This window comes from Sebastes fasciatus, chromosome 18 (assembly GCF_043250625.1).
Source record: "Sebastes fasciatus isolate fSebFas1 chromosome 18, fSebFas1.pri, whole genome shotgun sequence".
Taxonomy (NCBI): Eukaryota; Metazoa; Chordata; class Actinopteri; order Perciformes; family Sebastidae; genus Sebastes; species Sebastes fasciatus.
The window spans coordinates 3,477,234-3,501,576 of NC_133812.1; the positions used below are offsets into that span (position 1 = coordinate 3,477,234).

Below are 24,343 nucleotides of genomic sequence, written 5' to 3' on the forward strand. Positions count from 1 at the left end.
AAGTGACGAAGTATATTACTAACGTTTTTTCCCTTGGATCTCTACCAGGACACGGGAGAGCCCGGCTGGTGGCGAGGGGAGATCGGGGGCAGAGACGGCGTCTTCCCCGACAACTTCGTAGTCCTGGTGTCTGAAGCAGAGAAAGAGGTCAGATCAGAGAAATTAATTAAATGAAACTATTTTCATAACTGATTAATCATTTAGGTCAGTGGTTCTCAAACTCTTTACACCAAGTACCACCTCGGAGAATATTTGAATCTCCACGTACCACCATTATGACCAGGGGTGGGCATTTATTTTTCCTGGTGGGGGGGGTGGGATCACATGAGAAACCCAGATTGTTGCCGGGGGCCAAACGAATTTTGTCAGACGTAACCTCTATTTTATCACTACATTAATTTATAGAAAACATACTGCGCACTTATTTTTTCAGCATTTATTATACTGAAAATCACTCCAAACAGCATGTTATTAAGAAAATGACATCATATTCAGGAGTTTTTTAACCGTACAGGACAAACTGTTTTGGGTAGTAATGTTTCCATTAACAAAACTTCACAAACCAGAGAATCCCCCAGCATGCCAACATATAAAAACATGCATTGCAGGTCCAAAAAGCCCTATTTTTCAGGGCAGGGAGGGTAATGTACACAGTACTGTACTGTACTTTGTTATTGTCATCTATAGTGGTTGTTTGCATAAAAACACAATTCAAATGATTATGATTATTTAAATATTTGCTTTGATTAAAAAAAATCTTATAATCTAATATCTATTTTGTATTGATGTGAAAACATCTCCTAACAACTGGATTTATTCAAGTTTCAAAAACTACATTTTACGAGATTACATTTGAACACATCATGATAACGTTGTAATTTACCTTCGCCAAATAGTAATTTTTCTTGAGTCAACTTTGAACGCCTCATAACAATAACTCAATGGCACCTCCGTTAACGTGCGTATCTCCGCTATTTATCCAGTCAGGACTGTGCTGCCCACCGGCTGCTAACAGCTAACGTTACTAACTCTCCTCCTGCTGATTTCAACACAGGTTTGTTGTTCACAGTGTCGCATTATCAGGGAAAAAATAGGGTGCGTCCCCTCAGGTTTAGTAGCGCCATGCTTTTGAGCGTTTTTTTTTTTTTTTTCTCTCCGCCGTATCTCCAGTGATTGAAGAATTAGAAATTAAACAGCCCAAATTATCCCTAAGCACAGGGGGTTAAACAATTTTTCTGACATTTTACATTCGACACTAATCATTCGTTGCAGCCCTTAAATGGACATTAATCATCTTATTTGCACACAAATGGGTGAAATTTGTCTTTAAAGTCGCCCTCCACTAAAAAAAAAATGTGTTTTGCTTATTGTCACTTCACTAAAGCCTCGTCCACACCGGGAACGTCAGGAGCGCGTGGCGGCTGCGTTACCTGTTGTTTTTTGTTTCGGCGTCGGTGTTAACAGGTTAGAGCAGCCACACTCGGCTCGGCTGCGTGTCAGCTGCGTCTCTTCTAGAGATTCGTTACACTGACACCATAATTAATCCATTCCTAACACTGCTCATTTTATCACAAGTCTTACATATGGCATGCTATACCTTACATCATCTAATTAATACAAGGGAGCGGTAAAGCACAGCTTATGTTTTACCACATCACAAATGCAGAAATCCTGTTTCTTATAAAGGCTTTTCCACATCGGGTAATAAGGCCTCTTGATAATCAGCCAGATGCCTTTTAGCTTATTGCTAACAAGTCTCCTCCAGGCATCTTTAATGATCAGTGAACCAGATTTTGAAAAGCATCTTCATGTCATGTTAATGTGTGTTGAGCAGACTGTGTGTGTGGGTCTCTGGGAGTGTATCTGTTCTCTATGAAGTCTAACTGAAATCATTACTCTAATACATTCCGTGTCCTTATCTTCATATTTCAGACTCCCACGTCGAGAGGGTCGTTGAGATCATCTCCTAAGCAGGAGTCAGAAGAGGTAAGCTGGCAGTGCCTCTGATAGGATGATCCCATTCTGCTCTGGATGTTGCATGTTTTTGATCACACACTTTGGTGGTGCATCATCACTGAAGTTCCCCCTCACGCCAGGATCAGACTGCACCATATTTTTGACTGTTACGATGGTTACTGTTAGATTAGACGATTGAGAGCCATAAATTCTTGTCGTGACTTGGCTGTGACACATGACAGACTACACGTCGGTTCCCTGTTGTTCCGACAATACACACTCTCCCGGCACCACCGTGTTGATATACAGGCTTACTGGGGCTCAAGCCCTCAGGCCGACCACGTGAAGGGGCCCAAGAGGCAGGAATATAATTCACAGGGAGAAGCGAAAGCCGGCGCGCAACGGGATGCTCCATGCGCAAAGATGCAACGGCGGTGGTGTTTTTTTACTCCGACACTACCTTGATTGAATATCCTATCGCAACGTCCGGCAGCAGTTGAGCCGGGAAGGTCCGATGACATCATTCTGCATAATAAGCAGCCATGTGCTTCTGTTTACAGCTGTGTGCGTCTGTGCTCTGCCGGTCAAATTCACGGAGCACGTCGTGGAAAGCGGGAAAAAAAATCAAACATGCTAGACTTTCTGTCGGGACGTCGGGATGTTGTGAGGCGTCCCAGACGCGGTGTCGGTCACCATGTGCTATGACACACTACACGAGGTAAAACAATCGATTGTCACACACAACGCTCATTTATCGTCCCTGATCCGAGTCGACACCCTACGACGGCCACGTCGGGCTGTAATCGGGCTGATATTGTGTAGTCTGAACCGGACATTAAAGAGATAGTTTTTTTTTTTTTGTAAGTGGTGTTGTGGGAGGTACTTAAAGGTTTGGGCCGGTGTAAAAATTAGCAAACCAGTTACATATTAAGTAATGCTGTCAAAGTTAATGCGATAATAACACGTTAACGCAAATTCATTTTAATGCCACTAATTTTTTTTAACGCATTAACGCAACTTGCGATTTTTAGGTTGCAGCGGGCTTAAAGGTCCCATATTGTAAAAAGTGATACGGAGAAATACACACAGCCCATATTCAGAAATTGTGCGTTTGAAACAAGCCGTTAGGATTTCTGTCCATTTGTGTTGTCACAAATCTACAATATTTAGACTATTACATGGTTTTAAACGTAAACATTCTAAATGTGTCCCAGTTTATTTCCTGTTGCAGTGTATGGGAATAACATCATCTGACAGGAAGTAAACATGGACCCAAGCTGTTGCCTAGAAATGCAATTCCGTTGCAATTCCGTTGAAATGCACTAAAACGGAGCGTTTCAGACAGAGGGTAAATAAGGGTATATTCAGACAGACAGTATGAGGAAAATAAAGTGTTTTTTTAACATTACATGCGTGTGTACATGTTCTAATAGAAACACAAAATACTAGTATGAACCTAAAAATGAGCATGATATGGGACCTTTAAAGCTAGAGTGGTATCATATGAAACTAGAACACCGAAGGAACCCATCAAGCCCGCTACAACCTCCGAAAGATCCAAATAGGTTGCTATAATACGCTAAAGAAATTAGTGGCGTTAAAACAAATTTGCGTTATTATCTTGTTAGCTTTGACAACTAGTGTATATTGATTGCGAGAATACGCACTGAAGAAGGGCGTCTTGCCCCGAAGGTACGTGTGGTAATATTGAAAAATTCAAATTGGAACGTTATCCTCGTCTCTCCTTTTCTACTGCTGATAAGAAGTAATTGAAAATGTTTTTTTCTATAGGTATAAAAAAATAAATTTACCTCTTTGGCAGGATGATCATTTAATTGTGCATATTCCTGTGAATGTGAGTGGGTGTCAGGCCAGACCCACTGGGGTTATAGAATGTGATTGGAATGTAAATGGCTTGCTAATTTAATAGATGTCAGCAATCAGTCCGTCATAGCTGATTATTCAGCCCACGGGCTCTTTGACTCTTATTTGACGATTTGACGACGTCCAATTCATTAAATGTCAAAAACGGCAGCAGTCTCATAAACTACTTGAACACCAGCAGTCAGTAGGAAGAAAGGTAGTATTTAGTACAACAGCCCTGTAATAAATACTCCCTTTCTCCGTTTTCTGGTTGAACTGTGTCGGATTCAACTTTGAGTCAACTTGAGTAATGTTGCTCACCTAGTATGTGTTCACCTACAGAAGGAAAATGATTTCTTTTGTGAGAAAGTTACCACACTACTTAAAGCATCAGTAGACGAGATTTGAGCAGATATGGTTAAAAAAAGTTAATTTTATAAAACGGTCGCTATATCCTGACAGTAGTACATGAAACAGTTAACCTGAAAAAAATCATGTGCCTCTGTGTCCTCCGGTGCTCCTAACGGCATCTGCAAGATTTCACAGACTGGAGGAAAACAAGCTGTAAGAGCTGATCTGAGGTCTGCTGTCCAGCTGCCGTCTATGAGAGCCGGCTGTCAATCACTCGCGAACTCTGACCAAACGGTCAAACTAGGCAGCACTGATCAAACATGAATCAATATTATGTTACTGTAATGTCTATTTCTCTCTTCCGATGTTCTCAGAATCATTTTGTAGTGCACGGTTTAGCTGTAAAATGAGAAAGTTTGTGACGCCTCTGCCATTGTGAAATCTGGTGAAGGAACGCCAAGTACCGGTCACATGACCGGAGCACAGCCAATAGGAACGCTCTCTCAATGAAATGACCTGTGATTGATCAAAGTCTCCCGTCACGGGCTAGATGTTCTAAAGCCTGAAAACAGAGCCATGAGGAGGAGCAGAAGTCTAGTTATCTCTCAGAACACTTGAATTACAATATGCTGAAAGGTTATTATGAAATTTTTGCCCAATGATGCCAAAAATATACTGACTACTGAAGCTTTAACTGTTTGCAAGAAACTAATGATGATTAAATCATCCCATATTTAATTTTAATAAAAGGTAGTGCTGTCAAAGTTAACGCGATAATAATGCGTAAATGCAAATTTGTTTTAATGCCACTAATTTCTTTAACGCATTAATGCAACCTGTGATTTTTAATCGCATGATTGTCCATAGTTAATCGCGATTAATAGCAAATTAACCGCACATTTTCCGTCTGTTCAAAATGTACCTTAAAGGTCACCTATTATGCAAAATGCACTTTTCCATGTCTTTTAAACATCAATATCTGTCCCCAGTGTGTCTACAGGCCACCATAGTATCATAAAAGACCATCCTCTCTCTTTTTCTCCTCCTCCGTTTGTCCGGAAATGGGTGCAGAAAAAAAATTCGCTTTTTTCCTTGTATCCTGACGTCATTAGGGAATGCAAGCCACGTGAGGGTTTCCTGGTCGAACCAGAGAGAACCTTCAGTAGCTGACCCCGCCCCACAGCGCGTCACTGTCTCTCCTCCTCAACCTAACTTGAGCACAGTAGCTCCTACATACCAAGAACCAGCAGAACAGGCTTCATGTACTCCCATCATCTAAATATAACATGTTCTTTCACAAAGGCTTTATGTAATTACACTGTTTAAACAGATGATATTTATATATTATATATATTTGATGTCATGCATGTAGCAGATTACAGGTAGTAAATAGTGACTTGTAAGCAACACAACACATTTCTGTTTCACAGTCAAACTTTATTTGAGTTGACAGATGACAATATTAATTATTCACAGCATTTGTAATCATCTCACCTGTTAGTTAGTTATGTTAACATGGTACAGGAGAAAGTCTTCAGCTCTGGTAAACTATGGTAAGCTAAGCTCCGGTGGTCTGTAGTCATGGTAACACAGAGACAGCTACTACTGTAAATAATATACCATTACTCTGATCTTCCATACATTTATCTTTTAGCAGAAATAATGAACTGACTACTGTTTCACATCTTCTATTTTCCACCCTGATGGTCGCTGTGTTTACACACCGTGTCATAGCGGTAGCATGTAGCTAACCCGTTAGCATGTAGCTACATGCTAACGGGTTAGCTACATGCTACCGGGTTAGCTCTGTATCTCCATGTAAACAGAGCCATCTGCCCACAGCTGTCTGCTCTCCTCTGGGATGATTCTGTCGGTCATTTCTCACAGATGGATCTGTAAAGACAGACGTAAAACAGAGTGTATGTTTACGGTTTACAGAGTTGATGCATGAGGTAAACACTGAGCTAACTAACAGAGATATAAATAGTATTATTTACCTGAGAGAAACCGTCAGGAAAACCTGGAATCTGGACCGCAGATGTTCATCATGTGTCGCCGATTTCTGATCAGATTCCTCCGGTAACGTGCGCTGGGTGAAGTTTCTGGTTTATAAACTTTAAAGTGGTTTATAAACTTTATTCTAGCTCCTCTCTCTCCAGAGCTTCTCCGGGAGGGAGGGGGAGGGTGACGCTGTTGTTGAGGACGTTTGATTGACAGAAAACGCTGACCAATCAGAGCAGAGTGGGAGGAGACAGAGGCTACAGACACAGAAATCAGCACTTTTGGAAATGGGCTGAAACAGAGGTTATAGAGACATGCTGGAATGCATGATCTGATTGTTTTTTTGAAAAAAAAACTTCAGAGACATGGTTTGGAGGTGTCTGAGACCTATAATAACTAGTTTAGATGGAGTATAATATGTGACCTTTAAAGGGAGATTTGTCAAGTGTTTAATACTCTTATCAACATGGGAGTGGACAAATATGCTGCTTTATGCAAATGTATGTATATATTTATTATTGGAAATCAATTAACAACACTAAACAATGACAGATATTGTCCAGAAACCCTCACAGGTACTGCATTTAGCATAAAACAATATGCTCAAATCATAACATGGCAAACTGCAGCCCAACAGGCAACAACAGCTGTCAGTGTGCTGACTTGACTATGACTTGACTCCAAACTGCATGTGATTATCATAAAGTGGGCATGTCTGTAAAGGGGAGACTCCTGGGTACCCATAGAACCCATTTACATTCACATATCTTGAGGTCAGAGGTCAAGGGACCCCTTTAAAAATGGCCATGACAGTTTTTTCCTCGCCAAAATTTAGCACAACTTGGAGACAATCTAGTATGACATGGTTGGCACCAAGAGATTCATTAAGTTTTTCTAGTTTCATGATGATACAAAGGTCTTCACTTCTCTAGCTTTAAAATTGAGCCCGCTACAACCTAAAAATCACAAGTTGCGTTAAAAGAAATTAGTGGCGTTAAAAGAAATTTGCGTTAACGCGTTGTTATCGCATTAACTTTGACAGCCATAGTTATTACTGATTGAAACAAAGTATTCCCTGTCCTTTTAAATGGGATTCAAACCAGTTTAGCACCGTGCCGGAAAGTCTAACGACAAGTCCAGTTTGTCAAGCCTGTACAGCAGCGTGTTGTCATCGACCGTGCTGAATGCAGCACCGACATCTAATAATAACAAGCGGACGTCCTTCACAACCTCAGCAAAAGCAGTTTCACTGCTGCGGTCGAAATCCTGACTGGAAGATATCAGAATAGTTGTTTAAGGCCAAGAATGTCAAGCTGTTGAAAAGCAGCCTTTTCAACCTTTTTTATTTCAACTGAAAAGGTTAACAGAGACACATTTACCCTGTCATCGGGTATGGAAACTCACATGAGAAAGACCACGAAGCAAAAGCAGCTGACTTGCTGGAGGAGTCTGAACTTTCTTCAAGTGACAGTCTGCTGTTTAAAGTCCAGACTTTCATTTTCTATTGCCATGTTTGTCTGACTGATGAAATCTCTCTCTATAAATCGATCTAAACGACACAAACAGCTTAATAATGATATACTACTTAATAATACACTTAGGGATGCGCCGATGCCACTTTTTTTTCAGACCGAGTACAAGTACTTACATTTGGGAACTCGCCGATACCGAGTACGGATACGAGTACTTCACTGTGCCAAAAGACCCTCGTTAACAGCCATCTGGATGGTGTGAGCGACACATGGCAGGACGGGGAGTCCCGCATACGAGGCGGTGCGCCGCGACCGGCTATAGGTCGGTTTGGAAAGGCTCGGGGCGAAGGTGCTTCCCGGGGGCCGTGGCCAAAGTGCTCGCTGCGCCCTCTCTCCCCACCGGGGAGGGACGGGGCTCCCTGCTCCCGGTGCGACTGTCGATTGGGGCAGACTGTCCTCATTGCACGTCGTGCCCCCCAGGGCGGGGCTCCACCACCGACCCGTCTCGCCCGCACCGTCGGGGAGGTGGAGCGTGAGCATGTGCGATAGAACCCGAAAGATGATGACGAGAGGTTAACGTCACGCTGCCGTAAAGTGGTATAGGTGCCGTTGTATCGGAGCCATTTTGCGAGTACATGAGCACAGAATCGGACCCGATACCCGATACTGGTATCGGGTATCGGTGCGTCCCTAAATACACCACAGTTTATTAGTTGAATTTTATTTAATCTTAAGTATCTGAATCTGCACATAGCTAGTATCTAATATTGTCAAATAAATAAATAATTGAAGTAAAAAGTACAACATTTCCCACTGAGATGCAGTGGAGTAGAAGCGGGCTATAAAGATACGTAAAATAGAAATACTCGAGTAAAGTACAAGTACCTCAAAAAATTGTACTTAAGTACAGTACCTGAGTAGTCTACAGTCCACCACTGCTAGAGCACAACATTGTTTACAAGAGCACAAGATCTAGTCTCTGAATTTTGCATTCAAAGTGCACCAGATTGATGCATTTAACGCTAAAATGTACAAAATGTTCTGGTTACTGTGAAAACCTGGAACAAAGACTGGGGAAAACTGCTGGAAGGAATGTGTTTCAGCGAATAAATTAATTTACTTTGCAAGCAGTTCCGGGGTTCCAATTTTCTTTCATATCCTTAGTACTTTCTTGCCAGTACGGACGTTGAAGTAGGTCTTAAATAGCATTCATAGTGGTCTTTAAAAGGTCTTAAAAAAGTCTTAAATTTGACTTGTTGAAACCTGCAGATACCCTGTGATAATGAATATTGTTTACTAATTATTAGTAATGCTGTAATTTCTGTTTTATCATTAGTTTGTGTAACGTGAAATAATTAGTTTATAAATTCTATAATGTTTCATAGCTGATATGAGACGATAACAATTACATTCTGATTACATTAGTTAAGTATTTATTAACAGATTATTGTTGTACACACTATAATATTTATATATAATATGTGAAGTATTTGTTAGTGATTACCAAACGATTTGTAAACCTTTAAATGGTTTGTAAAACATCTATAAATATTCCATAGATAGATGGACCAGAAACCGATTATTAACCACTGACAAAGTATTAACTATATCTAAATATTGTTTAAAGATGGTTTACAAACCAGTTATTAATCATTAACAAAGAGATAATAGATGTCACTCACACTGACCTATTTTTCCTCTCTCACCCTCTCTTCCTGTCAGAAGCCGAAGAAGCCGCCTCCGCCATCGAAAAGCATAGGTAAGTAACACTTCACACCCTCCACCTCATTAAGTGCAATCAGCGCAGTGGTTAAGTGTGATGAAATGCTGCTACTTGATGTGTCTTGCAGTGGAACACTTCAACAAAAGCTCACTTAACCCCCTAAGACCGGCGATCCCGACCGACTTTACTGTTTTTCACCGGCTGTAGCAGGATCGGTTTTTAGAGCTGAAGAGAAGGTACCATATGAAACTAGAAAAATGTCAGGAATCCATCGGTACTGGTGCCAAACAGCTTGTCGGGAAGGAGGCTAAATAACGCTCCAAAGTTAGGCTAAATTTTGGCGAGAAAAAAAACTGGCCTGGCCATTTCCAAAGGGTCCCCTTGTCCTCTGACCTCAAGATATGTGAATGAAAATGGGTTCTATGGGTACCCACGAGTCTCCCCTTTACAGACATGATAATCACATGTAGTTTGGGGCAAAAACCATGCTGTATAAATGTGTTATTGTGGTCCATAAACGGTCTTTGAATTTGATAAGACTCTTGTGGATCCAATGAGCCCAACTGTATTCATGTGTGATGATGTTAGTCCCCATAGGAGACATTTCATTGTAGTGAGACCATTTTTTTTAAACTTGATACATTACTGTATAAAATGACTTTGTGGTGACCTCTAGGATAATCACAGCCTCATGAAACTTTACAGCCACAAACTAGAGACCTAGAGCATTCAGAGGATGGATGGATCAAACTAGAGACCTAGAGCATTCAGAGGATGGATGGCTTTCCTAGCTAGATTGACAATAAGGGGGTTTCTGAGCAGTTTACACAACAGAAGTGCTCGCCATCCAATCGCCAAAAAATGCGAATTCTTGTAGAAATCTCCAAATGTCAAAGGTTTTTGTAACCAAATCACAGCATGTCTTTTTCTATGGTGTGTCTTTGTGTCTTATTTTGTTATTTTGGAGGGATTATTAATCATTTCTATAAATTTTTTAGTGGTAAAAATGTAGCACCAAATCTGTGCAACAAATAGTATCAACACAAAATTATGCTGCAACAACTTATGAGACATAATAGAGCATGGGGATGGCCATCATATACTTCCATCATTATGTTGTAAGCCCTTATACACTCTCACAATTTATTCTAATTAATTAATTCATGTTTTTTTCTGATTTTTTATGACTAGAACAACTTGACACACAGCGCTGAGCTGCATCTCAAATTAATCCTCAGGTTCTCAGCTTTCAGATGATGTATACCACTTCTATGTGGCATCTACTGTTGACCTGCTATCTCCCCCTAAAGACCCCCTGTACCCCCCTAAAAAATAAGACAAGAACCTGTCTATTGTGGCTCTCAGAGGGTTAAAGCTGCATGCGCTTCCTTCATATCAGCACAGAGATCTACAGCTTGCAAAAATGCACGCTTTGCATCATTGTGTTTCCTGTCTGCACAGGAAGTAACAATCATAACTTTCTACCGCTGCGTCGTGTTGCTGTTTGGTGCATCTGTTTTCACGACTTCCTGTCTGTCGAGATTCTTTTCAATGAGTGTGTATGTCTCACGCAAGCAAAAGCTCAAATGAGCGCATGTTGAGCTGTACGTGCACGGTACAATCTGTGCCACATAAGAGATAAACATTGAGTCTGTGTGTGTGGAACTGTGTCTCTGTGCGTGTGCATGTGTGCTTCAGAGAGCAGTGGTTTTCTTTGTGGGATTGCACTTGTGAAAGTGTGTGTGTGTGTGCGTGCGTGCACCTTGTCATTGTCTGGTGACTCTTGAATCAGTCGGGTCAGGCAGACGAGGTGACGTTCTTTTGGACCATGTTTCGTTTTTCAGCCCTCAAGCCGGAGGTTCCCAGCGCCGACAGGAAGCCTCATCCCACCAGGCCGGAGGACAGAGGTAGGACACTCTTCATCTTTCATCTTCATCTCATTTTATCCCTCTCGTTGTTCACGACTTGGCACCACGCATCAAAAGCTTTACCTTTTCATCTTCTTTCTTTTCAAATTTGGAACACTCTTTTCCTGGGTGCACTGTGCTCCGTGTCACCACTAACTCTACTGCTGACAGCAGTGGATGAAGCACCTGAACGCCACACTTGAGTAAAAGTACAGATATCTAACCGTAAAATGACTTAAGTCGAAGTTAAAGTATCGCTTGAGTAAAAGTATTAAATTCAATTTAATTTATTTTTATATAGCTTCAAATCATAAAAGAAGTTATCTCAAGATGCTTTTCATATAGAGCAGGTCTAGACCGTACTCCCGTACCCCCCCGAGCATGCACCAGGTACGACAGTGGCAAGGTAAATACAGGCTACATTACGCTTGAAGAAAAACAAGGTTTTCACAACTTTAAGGATTTAAAGAACAAAATCCAGTTTGTCCTTCCCTCGTAGTCGCAAGTAGCATGATCTGACATGCAGCCTGCCTGGACTTGAGCGGAAATAGAAACTTAAATAGGGCTTTGAGAGCACTTTGTTTGCACTAGCCCATCACGTAAATGATGTAACTTGCGAGCTAGGACCACTGATTCACCAAACCTGCTTGCTTACAATATTAACAAGTAATGAAGATGCTTAGGAGAAATGTACCGGAGTAAAATATACATATTATTTAGGAAATGTTTAGAAGTAAAAGTATACATATTATTTAGGAAATGTTTAGAAGTAAAAGTATACATATTATTTAGGAAATGTTTAGAAGTAAAAGTATACATATTATTTAGGAAATGTGTAGGAGTAAAAGTATATATTATATTTAAGAAATGTACCGGAGTAAAAGTATATATTTTATTTAGGAAATTTAGTGGATTAAAGTTGACAGAAATATAAAAAAACTCAAGTCAAGTACAGTTAGTCCCAAAAACTACTTAAGTACTGTAACAAAGTATTATTACTTTGAGTGAATGTCCTTTGTCTTTCAAACGCCCATGTGTATGACGCATTAGAAACATACTTGTGTGTAATAATCTGCTTATAGCACTATACAATCATCAATGCTTTATAACAATAATCATAACACATTGAGAAGCACTTTATAATGACTTATAACGTCAAGTTTCATAATACTTAATAATTACTGGACTTTTTTTTTGCAAGGATCATAGCATATTATAATTCCTATAGTTGTAACACATTATAGTCTTTTTTATAATGCATTATAATCACTGTAATAATGCATTATAATCACTGTTATAATGCATTGTAATGTGATTTCTAAGAATAGTCACTGTTTGCTTTAAGTAAAGTCAAAATTTATTTGAGAACGTTCTGTGTGTTGTTCTTGCATAGATTCAATGATAAACAACATAAATATTAATAAACTTATAAACAGTGATTATAATGTATTACAACTATGGGAATTCTAATACACTACGAAGTCATTTAGTGACCAGCAGTTATGAAGTGTAATGACCTGATAAGTCTTTATAAAATGCTTATTGTTATAATATGTTATGGATATTTATCAGTGCTTATAACTATAATTTTACAGTGTTAAAAGCCGATTATAACGCGGTAGAAGTGTGTTTATAATGCATTGTAGACACGGGCGTCATAGAAAGTGTTGTTTCCCTCGGTGGCCTCTTTCTGCACTCTTTCTTTCAGTGTATTCATCCGTCGTACTTTTGCTCTCCGAGCTTCAGCCTTCATCCTCTGTAGCTCACGCTGCTCTCCCTCCAGGTATACTCCGTGTGAGAATAGTCTCTTACGCAAGACACTGTTGCATTTGCACTCTTCCCCTTTGCGTTGTGTGTGTGACTTAAGTAATGCTTCCTTTGAGAGTTGAATTAGCGTGCATTCAGGGCTGTTGTATCATTGCAGCAATACGAGTTTAAAATGCAGAAAGCACAAAAAAACATTTTGCAATTTAAAGAAGGCTCACAAATAGCATAAAAGCTGATCTTTTATGCTTATTTTCAGTTGCATAATTGTATTTAGGGTTTCTAATAGAACATGTTTACATGCTTTAATGTATAAAGAAACACATTACTTTTCCTCATACTGTCTGTCTGAATATACCTGTATTCACCTTCCGTCTGAAACGCTCCGTTTTAGCGCATTTCAACGGAATGACAAGGGAGTTGCGTTGCTAGGCAACGGCTTGGGTCCACGTTTACGTCCCGTCAGCTGATGTCATTCACATACACTGCAGCAGGAAATAAACTGGGACACATTTAGTATGTTTACGTTTAAAAAACGTGAAATGGTCTAAATATTGTAGATTTGTGACATCACTGTGAATTTTTAAATGGTAAATTGATAGTTAAGTAAACTTAGTTAATAGTTATTTTACTGTTAACAAACAATTAAATTATAATGTTTACTAATTATTACTAAAGCTATGATTTATGCTATTGTAACAGTTTATTGTTGCACACATTATAACATGTTATATATATTTACAAATATTTATAAATAATTGAGATATTATTTGTAAACCATAAAGAAATTGTTTGTGAAACATCTAGAAACATTATTTGGATGGCTATAATAAAGTTGCAACTGGTGATTATAATACCTTGTTAAAGGGTTAATAAATACATTGTAAAGCGTCTATAAACATTATTAAGATGGATAGTTAATACTTTGTCAATGGTTAATAATCGGTTTCTGGTCCATCTATCTCTGTAATGTTTATAGATGTTTTACAAATTATTTCTTAAAAGTTTACATATTAATTTGGTAATCACTAACAGCTACTTGATATATAAAATGTCATAATGTGTATAAACTGTCAATAAATAGTTTACTAATGAAATCAGAATGTAATGTTACCGTCTTTTATCAGCTCTGATAAAATTTATAAACTAATTATTTCATGTTACTCAAACAAATGATAAACAAACAGAAGTCACAGCATTACTACGATTAACATTATTAATTATCATGTCATTGTTTACAGTAAAATAACTATTAACTAAGCTTAATTAACTATCAATTAACCATTTGTAAATGATGGTTATTATAAAGTGTTCATTAATATATAGTTATGAAATGATGGGTAAAAAAAAATAATTTCAGTAATGGCACAACATATACAAAAACATTTAAAACAAATATATTCCTGGAGAAACAATAATTCTATGAACATTATGAAATAATAATAACACATAATTTAATAAGCCAATACAAAGATGAGTGAATTAAAACAAAGGCAAATACTGTGAGGTTGTTTTCTCTGATCTCACGCGTTAGCATGACTCCAACAGTTTGGTTATTCTGTCTTGTTACGGACTAAATCTATGTCATTATAGAATTCCTTCTTTTTTAGCTTTCATTTTCAGAAGAGGTTTTCAGAACATTCAGCGACCTTGAGTTTCCTGGTTGCATCTGTCATAACAGCAGAGAAAAAAATCAATCTTCTCTTCCTCAGCCACCTCCTGACATATGGTTTAGCCCTGTAGCTATGAATCCTCAGTGCCAGCGAAGCTTATTACTCGTGGTTTTTAGGTTATGTCACTTTTCAACGTGATGTCAGTTGGCATAACTCAGTTTATCCCCACATATTATACAAGTACATGCTAAGCCTCCCTTCCAGACTCAAATTAGATCATGGAGCATTTAGAGCATGAAAACTCACATACAGATGTGATGTGACAGATGTGACTAACATCAAGATCAGCCAACTTCCTTCTTTTCTTGAATATACAGGTTGAACTGATGTGTTCTGGACTAGGGATGCTAATTTTGAAAAATGTTCTTAACCGATAACCGACCCTCGTTAACCCATTATTAACCGCTAGCTGCAGTGTACGAACACGACAGACAACTGAGTCTCCAGTTCACCGTCCGGAAGCGTTAACTTAGCAGCTACGATGCTGCGTGTAGTGTTGCGGACATGCAGCCACTTTCCCAGTAAAAGTCTCCACCGCACATTTAGTTTAGTTTAGCAGGTTGTCAGCTGTGTGTCTGCCCGGCATAACGATAGCGATTTTCCGACAAACAGTGTGTGTGTTTGTGTTACGTTAGCAGCTGTAGCTCTGCTGGTAGCTTCGTGCTCACACACATAAGGTCTGTCAGCACGGCGTAACTTCAGCGAGTTGCCGACAGACCGTGTGTGTGTTGTCGGTGGCGTTCTAGCTGTGAACGTACAGTAGGTGTAGCGGACAGTATGTGTACAGTTTATTTGTCGGTGAATAAATGCCACGAGGCTACAACTCCTCCGCTCAAGCGAGCCGTAGACGGGAGCCAACTTCCTGTATCTGGAGCTCCTGGTGTGACTCTCTTAAGGTGGGCCAGCTTTTCTCCTTAAAGTGATGAGTTTTTCTCAGCTTTTTAATGAATTATTAACATGTATTTTAATCATTTAAACCTATAGCGTTAAAATGCTTAATGTCGGTTAACAGTTAATTATTAACATCCCTAGTTCTGGACTAAAACGATTACATTTGCTAGGGCTGTCAATCAATTAAATTATTGAATCGCGATTAAACGCATAATTGAGATGATGATGATGATGATTAATTGCAATTTAATAAAGTTTGTTTTTTTATCTGTTCAAAATGTACCTCAAATGGAGATTTGTCACATGGGAGTGGACAAATTTGCTGCTTTAAGCAAATGTATGTATATATTTATTATTGGAAATCAATTAACAACACAAAACAATGACAGATATTGTCCAGAAACCCTCACAGGTGCTGCATTTAGCATAAAACAATATGCTCAGATCATAACATGGCAAACTGCAGCCCAACAGGCAACAACAGCTGTCAGTGTGTCAGTGTACTGACTTGACTATGACTTGCCCCAAACTGCATGTGATTATCCTAAAGTGGGCATGTCTGTAAAGGGGAGACTCGTGGGTACCCATAGAACCCATTTACATTCACATATCTGGAGGTCAGAGGTCAAGGGACCCCTTTGAAAATGTTCATGCCAGTTTTTCCTCGCCAAAATGTAGCGTAAGTTTGGAGGGTTATTTAGCCTCCTTTACGACAAGCTAGTACGACATGGTTAGTACCGATGGATTCATTAGGTTTTCATCGAATTTGCGTTAACGCGTCATTAACTTTAACAGCCCTATTCTAAAAATGTTTGTATGTCTACTGATGTCATGTCAGAAATCTGAAAACACTGTGTGGTTTTTCAGTGAAGCAGACCTCAAAATAGAAAAGTCATTTGCTGTGATTCCCATCTTTATTTCCTCCACTGAGTCACGGACAACAATTTGATTTGATTTAGTGGAGGCACCATGGCAGTTGCTCTCAATGAGCCAATCACACGCTCAAGTGATAAAATATTATTATTATTATTATTATTACAGTGATAGAAAAGCAGTCAAATTGATTTCTCAATTGCTGTTTTTCTTTCTTTTTCCTTCTACGTCACACTAAACTGTGTCTGACGGCCATTCCGCAGAAATAATGACTAGTATGATTTGCTGTGCAACTTAATTTGGAGGTTTATTTCATAGACGACAATCATCAACCCTCTTCCATAATAACTACTTATATTCTCTTATAGTCTCCCCTATGAGAGAGAGAGAGAGAGGGAGGTTGTGGTGGTGTAGTGGAGAGACCAGATCCACACTAAACCGGCTCAGTGTTGAAAACCTATTACTATAATGATGACATAAGCCTGCTTTGACCGTTCATTTTAATAGTGAATATATCCTATCTCACAATACAGCCATTACTTAAAAATGAAGAAGCATGAAACCGTACTGACAAAGGGATGTTAATAATTAACTGTTAAAGCTGAAGTAGGCAAGATTGGAACAAATATGATTTTTTTAAAAGAAGTTATTTTTATAAAACGGTCGCTATATCGTGACAGTAGTACATGAAACAGGTAACCTGAAAAAAAATAATGTTCTCATACCGGAGGAAAACCAGCAGTCAGAGCTGATCTGAGGTCTGCTGTCCAGCTGCCGTCTATGAGAGCCGGCTGTCAATCACTCGCAAACTCCGACCAAACGGTCAAACTAAGCAGCGCTGATCAAATATGAATCAATATTCTGTTACTGTAATGCCTATTTCTCTCCTCAGATGTTTTCAGAATCATCTTGTAGTGCACGGTTTAGCTGGAAAATGAGAAAGTTTGTGACCCGGCAGCTATTGTGACATCTGTTGAAGGAACGCCAAGTTCTTGTCACATGACCGGAGCACAGCCAATAGGAACGCTCTCTCAGATTCTGTAGATTTTTTAAAGCCTGAAAACAGAGCCATGAGGAGGAGCAGAAGTCTAGTTATCTCTGAACACTTGAATCACAATATGCTGAAAGGTTATTATGGAAATTTTTGCCCAATGATGCCAAAAATATATACTGCCTACTGCAGCTTTAACCGACAAGAATTTTCACCGATTAATGCCATCGGTCAAACGGTTATAAGAAATATTGAAAATTGATTAAAAAGCAAAACTCAGAGGAACTACTCATCACTTACAGCGAATAACCTTAACCGCCCACCTTAAGTTGTTCCTGACTTCGGGCAGGGGTGTAAGAAAATTGATATCGTGATATTATGTTTTTTTAATACTGTATTAATTCTCAAAAACACTTGATTTTTTCCCCCACTGTTCTGATTGCATAAAAAAAGTCAACTTTTTTTTACTCAGATTTAAAGCATGGTGTGTCCTTTATACTATGACAGTTTTCCTAAAATTCCGGTTAAAAAATCGCAATATATCGTCTTGCTTACTGTATCGCAATATATTGAATCGTAACAGTGTGTACAGTTGGTGGATAAATGCTACGAGGCTACAACTCCTCCGCTCCGCTCAAGCGAGCCAGAGACCGGAGCCAACTTCCTGTATCTTGCAACTCCGGCTCTGCCTCTTAAGGTGGGCTGTTAAGGTGGACCAGCTTTTCTCCTTAAAGAGACAAGCTGCTCCTCTAAGTTTTTCCTCAGCTTTTTAATTAATTATTAATATTTCTTTTAACCTTTTTAAACCGACAGCGTTAATCGGTTAAAATGCTTAAAGGTCACCTATTATGCAAAATGCACTTTTCCATGTCTTTTAAACATCAATATCTGTCCCCAGTGTGTCTACAAGTCACCATAGTATCATAAAAGACCATCCTCTCTCTTTTTCTCCTGCTCCGTTTGTCCGGAAATGGGTGTCGAAACAACGCTGCGCAGCTTTTCTTTTCTTCTGACGTCATTTGAGAATTAGCCATATAAGGGTTTCCTGGTCGAACCAGAGCAGAACCTTCAGTAGCTGACCCCGCCCCACAGCGCGTCACTGTCTCTCCTCCTCAACCGAACTTGAGCAAAGTAGCTCCTACTGTTAGTCTGCAAGAACCAGCAGAACAGGCTTCATGTACTCCCATCATCTAAATATAACATGTTCTTTCACAAAGGCTTTATGTAATTACACTGTTTAAACAGATGATATTTATATATTATATATATTTGATGTCATGCATGTAGCAGAGTACAGGTAGTAAATAGTGACTTGTAAGCAACACAACACATTTCTGTTTCACAGTCAAACTTTATTTGAGTTGACAGATGACAATATTAATTATTCACAGCATTTGTAATCATCTCACCTGCAGTTATGTTAACATGGTACAGGAGAAAGTCTTCAGCTCTGGTAAACTATGGTAAGCTAAGCGCCGGTGGTCTGTAGTCATGGTAACACAGAGACAGCTACTACTGTAAATAATATACCATTACTCTGATCTTCCATACATTTATCTTTTAGCAGAAATAATGAACTGACTACTGTTTCACATCTTCTATTTTCCACCCTGATGGTCGCTGTGTTTACACACCGTGTCATAGCGGTAGCATGTAGCTAACCCGTTAGCATGTAGCTACATGCTAACGGGTTAGCTACATGCTACCGGGTTAGCTCTGTATCTCCATGTAAACAGAGCCATCTGCTCTCAGCTGTCTGCTCTCAGCTGTCTGCTCTCAGCTGTCTGCTCTCCTCTGGGATGATTCTGTCAGTCATTTCTCACAGATGGATCTGTAAAGACAGACGTAAAACAGAGTGTATGTTTACGGTTTACAGAGTTGATGCATGAGGTAAACACTGAGCTAACTAACAGAGATATAAATAGTATTATTTACCTGAGAGAAACCGTCAGGAAAACCTGGAATCTGGACCGCAGATGTTCATCATTTGTCGCCGATTTCTGATCAGATTCCTCCGGTAACGTGCGCTGGGTGAAGTTTCTGGTTTATAAACTTTATTCTAGCTCCTCTCTCTCCAGAGCTTCTCCGGGAGGGAGGGGGAGGGTGACGCTGTTGTTGAGGACGTTTGATTGACAGAAAACGCTGACCAATCAGAGCAGAGTGGGAGGAGACAGGCTGTGAATCAGGGGTTTTCAGACAGAGGCTGAATTAGGCTCTGACTCAGGCTGCAGTATGAGAAGAATAAAGGGTTTTTTGAACATTGCAGCATGTAAACATGTTCTAGTGCAACATTAAAATACATCTATGAACCTGGAAATGAGCATAATATGAGACCTACAGAGCTACAGACACAGAAATCAGCACTTTTGGAAATGGGCTGAAACAGAGGTTATAGAGACATGCTGGAATGCATGATCTGATTTGTTTTTTTGAAAAAAAAACTTCAGAGACATGGTTTGGAGGTGTCTGAGACCTATAATAACTAGTTTAAATGGAGTATAATATGTGACCTTTAATGTCGGTTAACGGTTAAACGGTTAATTATTAACATCCCTAATCATTAGTACTGACTGATGACTAGAAGTTCAGCTGTGGACAGACTTTCATCTGCAGGCGAGCTCGTTGAACATGAATTTGTCCTGGTCGTTTCAGCTCTGCTCAAAAACAAATTGACTTTTTGTGACTGGGATTTGAAAGGATTTGCCTCAGGGGTTCTGTGGTAATTGCCAAGTTGAGTGCAGGAAGGTGAAATTGAGTCCGTTGCAATGTTCTCTCCTCTCTTCCACTTTGTTTCTCTTTTATCAGAAATACTTTATTGATCCCCGGGGGGAGAAATTTCATCCAAATTTAGTCCGTCTTCCTTTTTTTCCAACTCTTCTTTCTCTTGTTTCAGTCGACAGGCCTACGCCAGATCACAAACCATCCAAGCCCGCGGCGCCGATCGTCCCGCCCAAGAAGCCGGTCCCCCCTCCCGGTAGAGGCAGAAACTTCCCACCGAAGAGGCCAGACAAGCCTCTCGCTCCCTCGCCAAACCTCAAGTAAGTCTATTAATCGCCGTGCGTCTGTCCATCTGTTCATCTGTTCGTACGCCGCTGACCTTTTATTAATCAACTCCAGTGCTTTTCTACCCGTCCAGCACCATAATCAGTCTCTTGTTATATTTATGTTAAGAAACACTTTTACGTGAGGACATTCTTAAGAAATGGCTTTCATTGAAAGAACAGGAGAGTAGGCGGTAATGACGGATGATGACGTGGCCTCGGCAGTGCACAGATTAAGAGTCAGGTAGTGTCATGTCGTTTCTTGTATTTACGGTAAATATTCTATATTCCCCTCTTATCTGCAGGCACAATGGAGAGGTGCCTTCCACACGACCAAAGTCCGAGTTCGAGCCATTATTGCCCACCAAACCCAAACCACTGTTTAAGGACTGGGGGGAGAAGTCCTCGGATGGGGAGAAGTCCTCGGATATGGGTATGTACAGTATTGCCTACAGACTATGTCAAACTACAGTCCTGATCAGGGTCTGAAATAAACTTTTTTCACTTCCTGCCACTGTGGCAGGCAAGTATTTATTTTTTTTATCAGCCACTTTTGAAATCTCTGCGCAAAATGAAGAAATAACATTTTAGATCTGATGTCACTAAATGTTCGATACATTTTACACAAAAAACATTATATACACGGTAAATTACAGTGTTTGGAATTACACCGTGGAGGAACGGTAGTGAACACAGTACTGTACTGTACTTTGTTATTGTCATCTATAATGGTTATTTGCATAAAAACACACAATTCAAATGATAATGAATATTTAAATATTGGCTTTGATTAAAAGTGTTTGCACATTTGATAACACTTTATAATAACCATCGTTTATAAATGGTTAATTGATGTTAATTAATCTTCGTTAATAGTTATTTTACTGTTAACAAACAACAAAATGATAATTAATTATTAGCAATGCTTTAATTCATGTTATTGTTGCACACATAACATTTCATATACTATATATATATATTTATATAGAGAGAGAAGTATTTGTTAATGATCAAGATATTATTTGTAAACATTTAAGAAATTGCTTTGTAAACCATCTAAACATTATTTGAATGGCTATTATAAATTTGTAACTGAGGACTAATATACCTTGTTAAATGTTTAATAAATACTTAGTAAAGCATCTATAAACATTATTTATATGAATAGTTTGTCAGCGCTTAATAATTGGTTTCTGGTCCATCTGTCTATATAATGTTTATAGATGTTTTACAAACTATTTCCTAAAGTTCACAAATAATTTGGCAATCACTAACAAATACTTAATATAGTATAAAAAAAATTATAATGTGTGCAACAATAAACTGTCGATAAATTCTTAACAATTAGTTATCATCTCATATCAGATATGATACAATATACAATATAACTTATAAACTAATTATTTCATGTTACACAAACTAATGATAAAGTAACAGAAATTATATCATTACCAGTGATTAGTAAACATTAATTATCATTTCATTGTTTACAGTAAAATAAACTAAATTTAATTAACTATCAATTCACCATTTATAAATGATGGTTATTATGAGTTCGGGAAAAATGTATCTGTACGTCAATATGCGAATATTCCTTCAATAAAACGGTTGAAAGACGTGATGAAGACGTGCAGAACTCCAACAGAGGTCAGTGTAAGTCAGAGAGAAATAATAATAAAAGACAGGATGTGGTGAGGGAAAACTGTGAACGGGAGCACACATAGTTGAAAAGATGAATAGTTTATAGGTTGATGTTTTTGAGAGTGGATGAGAAGCGATAAACAGAGGCCAAGGGGAAAAGAAAGAGAAGCAGAAAAGGTCCAGAGAAAAGACATCTTGGATGGATTTAATCCAGCCGAGCTCTGGGGGTTTTCACTGGAGAGTTCTCTGATTGTGACAGATGCCTTTGAAAAGGTGATAAAGAGCTGCTAAAACGCTGCACCGCTCACCAGAAGGCGGTCTGACACGCTTTGTGATGAAACATGAAAATCCAATCTTTCCTGCAATCACAGGCGATGCTTTCTGACTGCAGCAGTTTACCACTGTGAGAGCTGCAAAGTGCTCTTACACAACAGTCACTGAAGTTTTTCAGCGTTGAGTAATAAAAGTGGGAATGACTCATTCTTTTTGTTTGTTGTGCTCATATGCTCACAGTCATAAACAAGCTTTATGTCAAGTTACCATCTATCTGTTGCCCTGAATTTCTCTTGGTAACAGAAATTCTGTTTTCATTCATTTATCAATTCTTCTACTTTCTATTTTAGCCCTTTTTTAAATTGCTGGTTTCTACTGTCAATGAAAGCCAACACTTATACCAAAGAACGTATATTGATAAGAAGTGAAAGGCAATTGGTCGTTCCATTGCAACATCAGCGCCCAGCAGCAGAGTATACTGTTATCAATACTTTGTAATGAAGTAAGCTCACCAAGATAGTGACGTGCCTTTAGTGTTTGAGGTTGTGAGTCCAAGACCTGATCGAGGCAGAATGAACATGCTGATGACTTAAAGGATTAATGATGACGGACCGTCCTGTACTACTATGCCGGCCCCGAGCCATGCTCACTTTTGCCTTTTGCACGTTTTTCCAGAGCGTCGGTACTGGCGTTACTAAAAAATCAAAAAGCATCGAAGAGCAGTATGTAAACCATTCAGAAGCTCAACGCACGCAGTATCATCCAAGGCTTTTAGAGTCTTAATTGGGATCGTATTTTCCTTTGCCAACAAATTTAATAATCCAATCAGTATAATTACTCTAAAACATCATACATTTGATTGTATGAAATATTTCAAACTTGCATTGGACAACCAATTTGTTGACCGCAAAAACAAGATTTTTTCACTCGTAAAATGTTCCCATACCTAAGAGAAGAGCAAACATACGAAAACATGGGTGAATCCAAGAAATCAACGGGTACTAACGGAACAAGAACACGTCGTGGATTTCGAGGAAATTAGTTCTTATGTCATTTCCTGCACGAGGCCCATTGTCTGTGTTAGTGTGTTCAGCCCGACATTGACATTGCTCCAAACTGTAGAAGGGAGAATACACTGTAGCATTTAGCATCGTGCTAATGATGAAAAGAGAGAAAATACTTGATGTTAACTAGCTATTAACGTGTTCTCTTCGTGAAAATACGTCCAAAGAATTGGTGCAACAACACCTCACATACCAACACATACTGTAGGACTAGCACCAAGTTTGTGTGTTGAGCAGGACAAGCTATTTTTCAACTGGAACACCAGCATTCAAGCTCCTTTATTGCTGAAGTACTTCCATAGACGCTTACCAGCTCAAGTGATGCTTGGCCCTGTCGCAACATTCTTGCTCTACAGGTCAATAGTACCACAAAACAAACTAAAAACATCCTGTATGTATAACATTGGCTATTCAATGATGATAACCCACTTGATCATTAGTGAAGGAACGTCCACACAAATATGTCTTCATATTTTGTGAAGCCAAGCATAAGAGTTGAAGTGCTTTGATCAGGGGTCAGCAACCTGCGGCTCTTTAGCCCCTCTCCAGTGGCTCCCTGTGGATTTATAAAAATGGGAATGAATAACTGTTTTTATTTACATTTTCATTTTTATTTATCATTGTTGTAGATCTATGGTGCGACGGAGTATTAGGGCAACATTGAGAAAAAAAAATGTAAATCTGAGATTTCGAGAATAAAGTCATAGGTTTACGAGAAAAAAAGTCGTAATAATATGAAAATAAAGTCATAGGTTAACGAGAAAAAAGTTGTAATATTATGAGAATGAAGTCATAATATTGTAAAGTATTAATTTTACGTGTTATTTTCTTTTTTCTCGTAAAGTTATGTCTTTATTTT

At 39.0% G+C, this 24,343-nt stretch overlaps 1 protein-coding gene across 2 annotated transcripts in view; it reads left to right on the forward strand.

Annotated features, from left to right (window-relative positions):
• The window catches only part of cd2ap (CD2-associated protein), an 86,914-nt gene that overhangs the window by 45,948 nt on the left and 16,623 nt on the right, over positions 1–24,343 (forward strand). The window contains exons 9-14 of one of the 2 annotated variants that reach the window (XM_074616267.1): positions 49–147; positions 1,933–1,986; positions 9,366–9,402; positions 11,211–11,273; positions 20,359–20,503; positions 20,812–20,939. In XM_074616267.1, coding sequence (XP_074472368.1) covers positions 49–147; positions 1,933–1,986; positions 9,366–9,402; positions 11,211–11,273; positions 20,359–20,503; positions 20,812–20,939 — 526 coding nt within the window. The remainder of the gene's footprint in view (positions 1–48; positions 148–1,932; positions 1,987–9,365; positions 9,403–11,210; positions 11,274–20,358; positions 20,504–20,811; positions 20,940–24,343) is intronic. The other variant, XM_074616268.1, reaches the window with a different exon arrangement.